The sequence below is a fragment of the Chelonoidis abingdonii genome, chromosome 9 (genome assembly GCF_003597395.2).
Source record: "Chelonoidis abingdonii isolate Lonesome George chromosome 9, CheloAbing_2.0, whole genome shotgun sequence".
In the NCBI taxonomy this organism is placed as follows: Eukaryota; Metazoa; Chordata; order Testudines; family Testudinidae; genus Chelonoidis; species Chelonoidis abingdonii.
In genome coordinates this window covers 40,546,305-40,559,465 of record NC_133777.1, presented here as the reverse complement: position 1 = coordinate 40,559,465, position 13,161 = coordinate 40,546,305, and the positions used below count along the sequence as shown (strand labels likewise).

Here is a 13,161-nt window from a genome sequence, read left to right as displayed (position 1 = left end):
CTCATAGCATCATCTCATTATGTGAGAATCTCAGCTTTCTTTCTTTAAGCTTTAGGCCCTCAGGGTTGAAGAGAGAAGCTTGAAAGTATGACCCTAAAGGTCAAATCAAAAGAATCCCAAATGTATTTTTTTTTAAATCTCGTGACTTTTAAGGCAATCTCATGATTTTCAGGGCCTAATGAGTTTTGAATGCTTGGGGCTGGCTATAATGCTTCCGTGATGACCTGACATGGGATACAGCACATTGGACCCTAAGTAACGGAATTCCTTAAACAATAGGGTCCACTCTGTAGGCTCCAGGGCAGCTAAAGAGCCCTAGATTGACTGGAAGCATTGCAAAATCATGATTTTAGGCAAGGATGTGTGCCAGGCAAGGTCCCAGGGCATTCCCATGGCACAGCCATGTGAACTCATACCGTGTTCCTACAATGTCACTATGTGAGGTCACAACATGTTCCCATGGCACTGACAGGAGAGAACATAGCCATGTCAGAGTGGTTATGTTCCTGGCGCCCTAGGCTGCATGAGGTTTTACGCCTCCGGGCCCCACGCAGCTAGATCCAAAGTCCTGCTCTACTCCAATTAAAGTCACTGGCCAGTCTGCCCAGGCTCTGGAGCAGGGCAGGGCACGCCTGCGCCAGTAACCAAAATGGCCGCCTGGGCCTCAGCCCCAGCTCAGGAGAGAGGCTCCCCGCCCCCTGCTGCCCACAACAAGCGTGGCGGCAGGAGAGGGGGAGTCATACTACCGTCACGTGCCCCACGCGTCACAAGGCGCGAGGCACGCGCGAGAGTAGGAACGGTTGCTACGGTTACGGAGGACGCGCCCCTGAAAGGCAGCGTGTCACTGACTGGCTCCTCCTCGTCCCAGCCGTAAGCACCCCTCGCTCGCGTCCCCCTACCCCCGGGACCAGGGTGACCCTACCCCGGGGTCTGACCCCGTCATGTACACGCGGCGGGGACCCCCCGGGAACTGCCCTCTCTGGGTATCCCCCCACCACCACCTATCCCCTGTCCCTCCCCCAATCCGGGTATCCCCCCCGTCCCCTGCCCTGGGAACTGCCGCTCCCCCGGCTGTCCCCTCCCGGGAACTCCCCCTCCGGGTATCCCTCCCCTGCCCTGGGAACTGTCTCCCCCCCCCGGCTGTCCCCTCCCCCTCCCGGCAGCTCCCCCTCCGGGTATCTCTCCCTCCTACCCCGGGAACTGCCCCCCTCCAGGCTCTGGGTATCCTCTCCCGGCTATCCGCTGCCCCGGGAACCGGCCTCCACTGGGTATCCCTGCCTCGCCTATCCCCTGCCCTGGAAACTTGGGAACTGCCCTCACCCCCTGGCTGTCCCCTCCTCCTCCCGGGAACTGCCCAGCTCTGGGATATCCCTCCCCCATCCCTCAGGAACTGCTCCCTCTTCCTCGGGTATCCTCTCCTGGGTATCCCCTGCCCCGGGAACCGCCCCCACCAGGTATCCCCTCCGCTCCTCCCCACCACCGGCTATCCCAATCCCTGGGAACTGCCCACCGTTGGCTGTCCCCTCCTGCCCTGGGAACTGCCTCTGGGTATCCCTTCCCTCCCTGCCTATTCCCTGCCACACACATACTCTGGGTAACCATGTCCCTGAGAACTGCCCTTCCTTGGGTATCCCTTCACCCCACTCTCCCTCCATAGCTAGATACATCACACAAACGTTTGACATGCTCTCTGGCCTGTACCATTCTGGGTTTATGCTTTCCATAAGACATTTTTCACTTTGAGCTTCACACTGAAGGGAACTGAACTGTAAAAAGTGTTTGTGTGATCTGTAAAAAGATGTGCATTTTGTGATGTTTCAGCATCCAGGTCTTGAATCTTATTAGAATGTGCTGTTTCTGTGTATCATTTACATTATTTTGAATTTGATTAGCTGGGAGAGGGGGTAGTTTTAGAGAAGGTAGAAGAGCTCACAACACAGGAATAGTGCTGCTGAGAGCATAACAAGAGGTTGTGCTGAGTTACTGCAAAACAGAGGCCAGAAGAAAGAGTATTGGTATATTTAATTTTTTTTCATTCTTTATTTCTGCAGAGACATGGCTGTTGTTTCTGGGCAGGCTAGTAAAAGAGGATCCCTTACATTGGCTCTACCTTCTGCCACTGAGCCACCACTGTCCCCAACCAAACCAGTACAGATCACAGTGTTGGAGGCACGTGACCTGGTAAAGGCTTATGAAATGTCTCATCTTGTCTGGCATTAAATATATCTGGTTTAGTAAATGGGGCAGGCATGAACTTTTATACTGTAAACCCTTCCAAAACTTGGTGTGAGAACATAACACTCCTGAGCAGTCTGTAATGAAACCAGGACCTCAGTGTAACTCACAGTTACACAGCATGGCTCTCTGTTCCCCAGTAGTGGCTAGTGCATATGTAGAGTAAAGGGTCTTTGTTTTTCGGTCCAAAAATCTCGGGTTCAATCCCCACCAACCGCCCATCCAGGAATATTGCATTGCATAAACATTAATTTGAAACGTGGTCTACCATGCTCCCTCCTGCACCAGGGTGGGGGTGGGGGTGAGAATGTTAAGAGATACGTAAAAACTTCCAGATGAAGGTACATAGAAGAAATTTGGGAATGTTTCATCAGAGAGGAGATAAATAAAAGGACATGAGAAAGGAATACAAAATAATGAATGGTATAGAAAAGGTAACTTCTATTTAGCCTCTCTCAATGGATTAATAAGGAAGCATTTAATGAAACTGAAAAATAGCAAATTTTAAATTGATAAAAGGATATATTGAATACACAATACACAATGAAATCATGGAACTCATTTGGCAAAATTGCTTAACAGGAGTCAAATAAAGATTTGGCTTATATGGATAAAGATTAAAGAAAAGTTTGGAGAGGGTATCAACCTTTGTGTTGGGCATAAGCCAACCTCTGTTTGAGAGCGTTATGATATAACCTCAACACGGGGGGAAATATTTCCTAACTGCCCACTTCATCATTTCTTGCACTGTCTTTGGGAGCATCTGCTCCTGGCCAGTGGCCACTGTCAGAAAAAGGCTGGTGAGTTAAATGTACCTCTGGTCTGATATACTTTAGAATGTCCTATATTCCTATGTTTAAGAACACTGGTAAACACATGCTAAAAACTGTACCCTTCTTTAAAGCTACTAGTGTAAAGTTAGTGAGTTCTATAGAATCCAAATATTTCCAAAAAGCTTGCTAAAATTCCCCACTAGATTTCAAGGAGTTCTTTAGCTGTACAATATTCTAGAATTTCATATTAATGCAGCCTTGCCATTTGTGAGCTACCTCCTCAGTTGTTTACAAAAATCAGAACCTTTCTTGATATTATTATTATTAATTATTATGTTTATTATTATTTATTATTATTATTAATAATTATATGCCCCTTTGGATGAAAGCCAGTGTAGTTATGATTCTCTCCTCCTCCATGCTGATGAAGACTATTACTTCTAAATGCCCCTACCACATCTGGGTGCTAGTAACCTCTGGGGTGCTGCAGAGGACTAGAATGGAGAAAAGAAGGTGAAATCTCAGTGAGACCAGAATTTTTCTTCTTAAATCCATTCTTGTGGGTGGAGTAACTGAAACAAAATCCTTCTTTTCCTTAGCTCAACCACCTTCTTTGGACAGCTCTGGTTGTGAGCAGTTTTATTCTAGAGCAAGAGGCAGATTTCAAATAATTAACCTATTGTTGGTTTGTGTTTGCCAGAAAGGTGTCAAAGGAGACAGTCCAGTGACCTATGTGCGTGCAGAGTATAATGGTGTTATCCTGGGTGACTCCCTGAAAATTGATGTTTCTTCAGATGGGACAGTGAAATATAACTTCACCACTAGCTTTGAATACAATTCTGATGGGCCAAACAACCTAGATGACATCGCACACAAACCCTTATTCTGTAAGTAACTGTCACTCTAACTATCCATTCATATTTGCCCAGCATGAATCACTCGAGAATTGAAAGGAGCTCTGGCCGTGGGGATCTGTTGCTACTCCATCCCCATCTGCTCCTAAGGGTACGTCTTCACTACCGGCAGTATCGGCAGGTAGCAATCGATTTCTCTGGGATCGATATATCACGTCTCATCTAGACACCATATATCAATCCCCGAATGCACTCCTGTCGACTCCGGAACTCCACCAATGTGAATGGCGGTAGCAGAGTCAACAGGGGGAGCCGTGGACGTCGATCCCACGCCGTGAGGACGGTTGGTAACTCGATCTAAGATACTTTGACTTCTGCTACGCTATTCACGTAGCTGAAGTTGCGTATCTTAGATCGATCCCCTCCCCTAGTGTAGACCAGCCCTAACAAGAGTCGTTCATTAGAGAATGGAGTAGAAGCATCGCCATGGGGAACTCTCAGCTACTCTATTCTCATCCTCTTCCAGCAGGACTTGCTTGAGAATGAAGTCTGAGCACTGGCTGTGGGAAACGCTCAGCTATTCTGTCCCCTTCAGTCACTGGGGAATCTAGTAGGAGTGTTGATTAAGAGCTAATACACTTTTTAAGCACCTTGAATGAGCTCACTGTTTCCAGCTGCTGTTTTATAGGTGTGTAGAAGGGTGGGACCTTGGCTCAACCCTTCCTGAGGGGTAGAGGGGAGCCACACTGGCTCGCCACATGCTGTTGGCCCGGTCCCTTGGCTTCAGGGTTGAGGCAACAACGCCGAGTTGCTGGGGAGTTTGGGCCTTCCTCTGCAAGGCTGAACAGCAATAGTCGGGCTTCCCAGAGTCAATAGGCTCAGGGCCTCAGGCAGGGCTGAGCAGCAATAGTCTGGCTTCCCAGATTCAATAGGCTCAGGGCCTCAGGCAGGGCTGAGCAGCAATAGTCTGGCTTCCCAGAATTAAGCTCAGGCCCTCAGGCAGGGCCAAGCAGCAATAGTCTGGCTTCCCAGAGTTAATAGGCTCAGGCCCTCAGGCAGGGCTGAGCAGTAATCAGGAGGGCCCCAAGCAGTTCAAGCTCAGGCCTCTTAGCTGGGCTGAGCAAACACAGTGGCAGCTTGTACAGCCCAAGCCCGGGTTCAGGGCAGGGCAACAAACACAGCTACGAGTCAGGCCCCCAAGCAGAGGCTGAACAGCAAGGTAACCAGTACAAAAGGTCTCCTCAGCCAAGGGGGGAGTGGGAGTCTGCCACCCTTGGAAGGGTGGCAGGGGGGACACAGGCCCTCCCACTTCACTGCATCCCAGCCTGGGGCCCTAGCAGCAGCAAGGATCCACTGCAGTCAGTGGGGGTCCTGGCCACAACACACTGACATAGGCTCAGGTATATCTACAGCCTGACTGGAGTCAGCTACCCCCCAAGCCACTTCCAATCTCCCCCTCACTGGGTACCTGCCATCTGCCAGCACCATCCGGTGGGTCCCAGACCATGAGTTCCTCAGGGTACCAGGTGTCAGGAAGTCCAGGCCACTCCTCTGTGTATCAGGCATGGGGAAGCTCAGGCAGCTCCTCTAGATGCCGGGCATCAGGAAGCTCAGGCAGCTCCTCTAGATGCCGGGAAGTTCAGGCCAGCGCTCCTCCGGGTACCAAGCACGGGGCAGGCTGGGCCCTGCAGTAGCTCAGGCACCAGCATCTGTCCTCTCCAACAGCCTCCCACCAACTGAGCGCCGGGGCTAGGCTTTTATACTTCCTTGACTTCCAGGGGGCGGGGACAGGCGGTGATGGCTCGGCCCACTGCCGCGCCTGTTCTGTCTTGTCCCTCTTAGGCGCGATGGGGAGTGAGGCCTCTTCGCTACAAGGTGATTGAGAAACATCACCAGATTCTGTGTTTTTTCCCTGCAGTGACTGTCATTGAAGTTTTACCAAAGGAGAAGAAGCAGAAGGAGGAAAAGACTGTAGCTCTTGGTCAGGCTGTTGTGGACCTTCTACCTCTGCTGGAAGGTGCAATGTAGAATTCATACTGAGTCCTCATCCACCTCTTGCTCTCACATAGCTTCTTCATTGTAGCTTCACTTCTGTTGACAAATAATACCTAGTGTTGTCTTGAGAAAGGTGGATTATATGGGGGGCAGATAGCACAGTTTTTCCATTCCGGGAGTGATTTCATTACAGCAGGGCTTCAGACTTTAAGCTGATTCTATCTTTGTTTCTTCACAGGAAAGTGTTCATTTAGATCAACAGTTCCACTGCATCCAGTTCCTGGCTCTCCACTAGAGAGCCTTCGCCCAGATGCCAAGGTATTTGGAATTTCCCAAGGCCATTCACTCTATAATTCTACTATGCAGCTATATAGTGCAATTTAAATCAAAAGCTATGATTATTTCAGGAACTATGACTCAGACATACTGCAAATTATGTATACATTATGGTAATACATATAAAAATCTGGGGCCTTGTCCTTCTCCCATTGATTACAATAGGAGCAGGATTGGGTCCATAAACCCTAATATATGCTGTACAAAAAGCTACACTGAAAGAGCATTAATGTTGCAAAGCGAAGGACTGAAAAATCAGAAAATGGCCTCATTAAGGATGCCTGCATAACCTTAACTGTCCCTTTGTGCAAACAAAATATTATATGGTCTTTCATTACTTCATCGCATACTATTTTTACTATAGGATCCCTGCCTTTTTCAGAACACTGGTTGAACAGAGTTCAGTGAATGAAGCAATGATACATAGTGAATGAGGAAATCTGCCTAATTTTAATCCAAATTCTGTTTGCAATTACCAGTGTAAGTTCATTGAAATCATGGACTTTAAATTTACATTGGTATATCTGAAAACATATTTCTGATGTCAGTAGACAGGTCAATCGATATGAAATGAATGAGGCAAGTGTCCACTCACACTGAACAGTGAAGATAATAAATATTCAAAAAAGTTACTTCATTCACTGATTGCCATCCATCCAATATGTGATCTTCTGATTAAATATTGTGTAATAATGAATATGGATAAAGAGCTCAGTTGAGGTTCCATGTGTTAACTTTGGCATCTCCTGAATGTTGAGTGCTTCATTTTGCATCCTTTATGTTCTTTCAACACAGCTAAGTTTTATTTAACTTTTCATTTGTTTGTTAAGCAGTGACGGTGAGAAACATAGTCCCTGCCCTGAGAAGCTTACATTCTAAATAGAGTAACTCCTTACTTAAAGTTGTCCTAGTTAACATTGTTACATTGCATATCAATTAGAGAACATGCTCGTTTAAAGTTGTGCAATGCGCCCTGTGGCAGGGTGTGACTCACTGCTATGGTGCCTCCTGCTGGTTGTCCAGGGAATTAACTCTTTTCAGCCAGGAGTGCCCTCTGCTGGCTGCTGGCTCACCTGCCACTGGTCCCAAGTCTCTCCCGGACCCCAGTGCCCCTGGTCTTTGGGGTGCCGCCCCCTGGCAATACCCCCACAGTCTCAGGGTCTCCCCACCCAGGGGAACTCCCAACCCTTTATCCCCACCTTGCCTCAGTCATGGGCTACTGCCAGTCACCATCTAGCCCCCACTCACTGGGGCAGACTGCAGTGTAAAAGCCACTCAACATAAGCAAGGGGGGTTGGACCTGTTGCCTCTGCATACGCATGGGCTGCCCCCTGCAACCCCAGTACCTAACTGGCCTTCCACTAGGCCACAGCCTGGGGGGTTTTCGGGCCAGAGCTCCCCAGCTCACTTGACCTTCCCCTAGCCCTGCTCCACTCCAGGTACCTTCTCTCAGCTCCCTGCATCCCAGTCGGTCGGTCCGTCCGTCTGTCCCTCTCAAAGCTAGAGAGATTCTGTCTCTGGCTTCTGGCCCCAGCCCTCTTATAGGGCCAGCTGCAGCTGCTTCTCCAATCAGCTTACTAGCTGCTTTCTCCCAGCCACAGCCCTCCCCAAGGCTGCTTTTAACTCCTTCAGGGCAGGAGCGGGGTAACCACCCTGCTACACTCCTTTATAATGTCGGGGATCTCTCTTATCCCAGACGGCTCAGGTTTCGTTGTCCTACCACAAAGAGACGCAACGACCAGCAAGAATCCCACTATCAAGTTCTTTATTGTAGCATGCCATACAACAGATAACTGCCCATCTCACTCCATACAGAACTAGCCCCCCTTCACAAATTCAAACTGCTTTTTATTAGCTATTCTGTCACATCATCACTTACGTCGCATCATCACTGTACCTTCCCAGCATTTGTTCCCGGCATACAAAACAAAGAACAACTGTTACTTCTTGATAACTTCATGGTAGTACAAAAAAGAATACGTTACTTTAGAAAGTGTCTGTAAGCATTTTTCTGTCCCAGCCTCTACAAGCATTCTCTTATCTAGCAAGGTAACACAGCTGTCTTTGCTGGCCTGTCTGCCCCAGCCAGTAAATTTTTCAGTTGGCCTTGGTTAGTTGCTAAGCTGAACTGGGTTGCTAAGCAGAACTAGGGCAGAACCACACTCATCAATAACATTGTTTGGCAGCTGTCTGCTTTGTCCACTGCTTGCAGAAAGAGCAGCCCATTGGAGCTAGCTGGTGAGCGCTTGGAACAAGGGTGGACCAGCAGCCCCCTGGCCCCATCAGCTCCCCATTTTCCTAAGTTCCCTGTGCGGCAGCCGCCCAGCAGGCTATCAATTGCCGGCAGTTCAGCTGTCCCTCCCCCCACTGCCATGTGCTGCTCCTGCCCTCTGCCTTGGAGCTGCCCCCGGGAGCCTTCTGCTTGCTGTGCAGGTGGGGTGGAGAGGCTAATGTCAAGGTGTTCTCCTCCCCCCACTTTTGCCCCCCGCTTCTTTACCCCATCTCCCCAGAGCCGAGGAGGACACAACAGGGCTCGGGATGGAGGCAGCTTGCTGGCAGTAGCTGCTATCTCTTCTACTGATCTACTTTAAAAGGCAGTGTACTTAGACTGGGATCAGCGTACTTAAAGGGGAAATGTGCGTCTCTCTCTCACATAGGGTGTGTGTCTCTGTCTCTGTGTGCCATGCTGTCTCCCCTCCCTCCATTCATGCTGCCTTGTAGATTGTGAGGCTACATTATCAGCAATGTGTTAACCCTTGAGGGCTCAGCTGAGTGCTAGTTCATCATTTAGCAGGAAGGCATTCCCTGGGAAATATCCCACCCTCTGACTCCACCACCTCAACCAAGCTTCACAATCATCATTGCTGTGTATAGTACTAAAGTGTTTGTTTAAAACTTATACCGTATGTGTGTGTGTGTATATCTATATATATATATATAAATTTCCCTAGAACCTAACTGCCCCTATTTACATTAATTCTTATGGGAAATTGGATTCGCTTAACATTGTTTTGCTTAAAGTATTATTTTTCAGGAACAACTACAACGTTAAGCAAGGAGTTACTGTAGAGAAACATTACATTTTGGAAACAAATCATTTAATTACCATAAGACTGATTTAGCACACAGTAATGCCCATTTTGTCTTCATTTGAATCAATGAATAAAATAATATTGTAGATTTCTAACTTAGGCAGACCTCTACGCATTTCCTCTGCAAAGACAGATGCATGGTAACTGTTTAATAACTTTGCTGTTTCCAGGGGAATGTCACTTCAGTTTGCTCTTGTTTTGCAGTGTGGCCTTGAAGTGGCAGTGTCCATCCAAGAGTCCCTGCTTTCTGTATCGCAACTTGCAGGTGGCAATCTCCTCAGGGTTACCTTGGAGGCTGCTTATTCTGTCCCTGAAGTGTTTGTTCCCACAGGACCCCAGCAAAACTACATGGTTTGCTTGCAAGTACCAACTGTTGGAGAGGTAGGGAACTGTCAATGAACTCTTTGTACACATCCCAGATAGATCTTTGCTTCTGTGGTTTTTAAGATGTTAATCTGCATGAGTAATAAATGCCTATGCCTATCATAAAGCAACAGAGTCCTGTGGCACCTTATAGACTAACATATGTATTGGAGCATAAGCTTTCATGGGTGAATACCCACTTCGTCAGACGCACGTAATCGAAATTTCCAGACGCAGGTATAAATATGCAGGCCAGAATCAATCTGGAGATAACGAGATTAGTTTAATCAGGGAGGATGAGACCCTCTTCTAGCAGTTGAGGTGTGAACTTCTCATCATCGGTCAAACTGGACAGTCCCTACATAAAAGGATAAATGGAAACAAGTCACATATTAGGAAAGGCAATATACAAAAACCTGTAAGAGAACAGTTCAACCTTCCTGGCCACACAATAGCAGATTTTAAGGTAGCCATCCTACAGCCAAAAAACTTCAGGACCAGATTTCAAAGAGAAACTGCTGAGCTTCAGTTCATTTGCAAATTTGACACCATCAGCTCAGGATTAAACAAAGACTGTGAATGGCTAGCCAACTACAGAAGCAGTTTCTCCTCCCTTGGTGTTCACACCTCAACTGCTAGAAGAGGGACTTATCTTCCCTGATTGAACTAACCTTGTTATCTCCAGATTGATTCTGGCCTGCATATTTATACCTGCCTCTGGAAATTTCCATTACATGTGTCTGACGAAGGGGTATTCACCCATGAAAGCTCATGCTTCAATACATCTGTTAGTCTGTGTGGTGCCACAGGACTCTTTGTTGCTTTTTACAAATCCACACTAACACAGCTACCCCTCTGATACTTATGCCTATAGTGTGAGTACGTCCAACCGTTTCTGTAGCCACATAACTATATTGATATTTGTCAATGATTTTTCAGCTGTTTGTGTATGTATATTTCTGTGACTTAGATCAAGCCCATTATTGCCTGGTCTGCGCATTTCCATGGCAACTCCCATGTGCATGTGTGTTGAAATGGGTGGGATTTTCCTGTCTCTGTCAGCTTATGCAGTTTGATTCTTGTATTTTGTAGCTTCTATACCTGTGTGGGCTGGAGCATGTTTTCCAAGCTGTGTTGCTATAATGTTGCTTTTTAATTGTTCGTCACACCTCACTATAATGTTTACTTGCTTTTGCTCAGACCTCTGAAAGAAAATCCTTTTTCCTTTATACCTCTCTAGAAGGAGTACCCCTTGGCGTTCAAGAACGGGATCCTGAAGCTTGGTGGTGAAAAAGAACCAATACCTCGGCCAAAAAAATGGCCCATTAGCAACATCCTGGCACCAGGAGCTCAAAACATTCCAGACTCTTTTATTGTTGGTGGCCCCTATGAGGAGGAGGATGGAGAGCTCAACAAAACAGAGGTGAGGAAGAAATGACCGTGAAGCAGCTGGGAGAGAGCCGGAGTGTGTAACAAAACTAATTACTGACAACCTACTTTCAAAGATACAAAACGGGAGGAATGGGAAGCAAGGTCCAGAGGAGGAGACCTGATGCTTGTCCGAGCACCATCACAAGCCAGGCTGCTGGTGACACAAGTAAATCCAACTTTAATTGGCCCCAGAACGATAGTAACCATTGCTAACTCATTTTGTTCAGATGCTGATTTTTCTGTGTGGAGTCGAATTCTGCAATAAGCTCCCTTTGGAGGTGATAAGCATTTCACCACTAGGCTAGGCACTGCCTATTAGTTGGAATGCAGTGTACTGGGTCAGGGAGTGATCTGAACATCTGACTGTTTCTCCTAGGACAGGGAATTTAGGATTCAGGCAGAGAGCATAAAGAAGAGAATTGTTTGGGACTTGGAAAGGCGCTGTTACCTAGACCCTGCAGCAGTACTCAGGTAAGAAAACAAAGGAAAATTCCCTGGGCAAAAAGTGACGGTGATGGGGAGGAAGATATGAATTTCCAGACTGCATAAGCCCCATGATTCATCTGTTTCAGTATCCTGTCTCTGACAGTGACCAGCACCAGGTGCTTTTGAGGAAGACGCAACAGACTCCACCATAGATGTGGGGAAATTTGCTTAATCCCTCATAGAGCTTCTTTTAAATCCTGAAACATGAGGTTTTATATCCCTTCCAGTACTTCTAATTTTTTTAGTATCCATAAATCTAGATATTTCTGTTATCTGTATAAATATCAAATCCCTCTGAACCTTGCTAATTTTTTTACCTCAATGTCATACTGTGGCAATGAGTTCCATAGACCAGTTATCCATAATGTATAGAAGTACTTCCTTGCATCTGTTTTGAATTTTCTACTTTTCAATTTAATTGAAAGTTCCCTTTGTTTTTGAGCTATAAGACAGGAAGAACGGACACTCTCTCAATCTACCTTCTCTATAATTCATGATTTTAAACTTTTGTCATGTCTGCTCTTATTCGTCTCCTCTCTAAGGTAAAGGGGAGAAAAGAAAGGAAAACTCCAACATGTTTCAGACTGATTTGCCAGTTAATAACAGATCTATATCTAATGTGCCATAGAGGCAGATGGCATTGTACAGTGAGTAAAATGTGCCAAACAAGTAGGAGTCACAGCCCCAAAATGTTTATTTTCTAAAGCCACAAAATGCTTTGTTCTGTCCAGTGCAAAGGGTACCGAACAAACAGAGTGGAGTTTGGTCTTTATAGTTGGATGCTTTGCAGGAGTGGGAACGTGGTTATCTTTAGGAGTGTTTTGAAAGAGGGGGGAGACTTGGCTCACATTAAATGGAAGGCTATTCCAGGCATAACAAGTAGCATGAAAAAAGACAAGATAAAGTTTCCTCTTTAAACCTGACCAGCTCTCTCCCTGCCCTAAGTGATCATCCTAGCCTATCAACAGCAAACTATCCCAATGCAAAGACAGGAGGAATAGTAAGAGGCCAACATGGTTGCACTGGGAGCTCTTTAATGACCTGAAAATCAAAAAGGAATCCTACAAAAAGTGGAAACCTGGACCAGTTGCTAAAGATGAGTGTAAAAGAATTGCAGAAGCATGTAGGGACAAAATCAGAAAGGCTAAGGCACCAATTGCGTTATGCCTAGCCAGGGTCATAAAAGGCAAGAAGAGGTTCTATAATACATTAGGGGCAAGAGAAAGGTGAAGGAAAGTGTATGTCCACTACTTGTGGGGAAGAAGAGCTAATGGACAACCCCCAAAAAGCTGAGGTGTTTAATGTTTTTTTGTTTCCGTCTTCCCTAAAAACATTAATTATGACCAGATGCTTAACACAGTTAATATTAACAACAAGGGAGAAGGAACGTAGGACAGAATAGAGGAAGAACAGATTAAAGAATATTTAGGTAAATTAATAAATTATTTAGGTAAATCAAATCGTCAGGACCTGACAAAATGCACCCCTCAGGTACTTAAGGAACTAGGTTGCACCATAGGCACCAACTTCCCCTCTTCCCCATGAGTGCTCGACCCCCCGCCCCTGCCCCTGCACCAACCTCACCCCACCCCCTTC

The 13,161-nt window shown here is 46.7% G+C and overlaps 1 protein-coding gene across 1 annotated transcript in view; it reads left to right on the top strand.

Moving 5' to 3' along the window:
* The first annotated feature begins 805 nt into the window (after positions 1-805).
* CFAP70 (cilia and flagella associated protein 70) overlaps positions 806-13,161 on the top strand; it is a 43,880-nt gene continuing 31,524 nt past the window's right edge. Inside the window, exons 1-8 of the mRNA XM_032794694.2 lie at positions 806-876; positions 2,051-2,181; positions 3,709-3,895; positions 5,781-5,879; positions 6,096-6,175; positions 9,490-9,666; positions 10,889-11,071; positions 11,456-11,550. Of these exons, the coding sequence (XP_032650585.1) occupies positions 2,056-2,181; positions 3,709-3,895; positions 5,781-5,879; positions 6,096-6,175; positions 9,490-9,666; positions 10,889-11,071; positions 11,456-11,550 (947 nt within the window). The 5' untranslated portion in view covers positions 806-876; positions 2,051-2,055. The remainder of the gene's footprint in view (positions 877-2,050; positions 2,182-3,708; positions 3,896-5,780; positions 5,880-6,095; positions 6,176-9,489; positions 9,667-10,888; positions 11,072-11,455; positions 11,551-13,161) is intronic.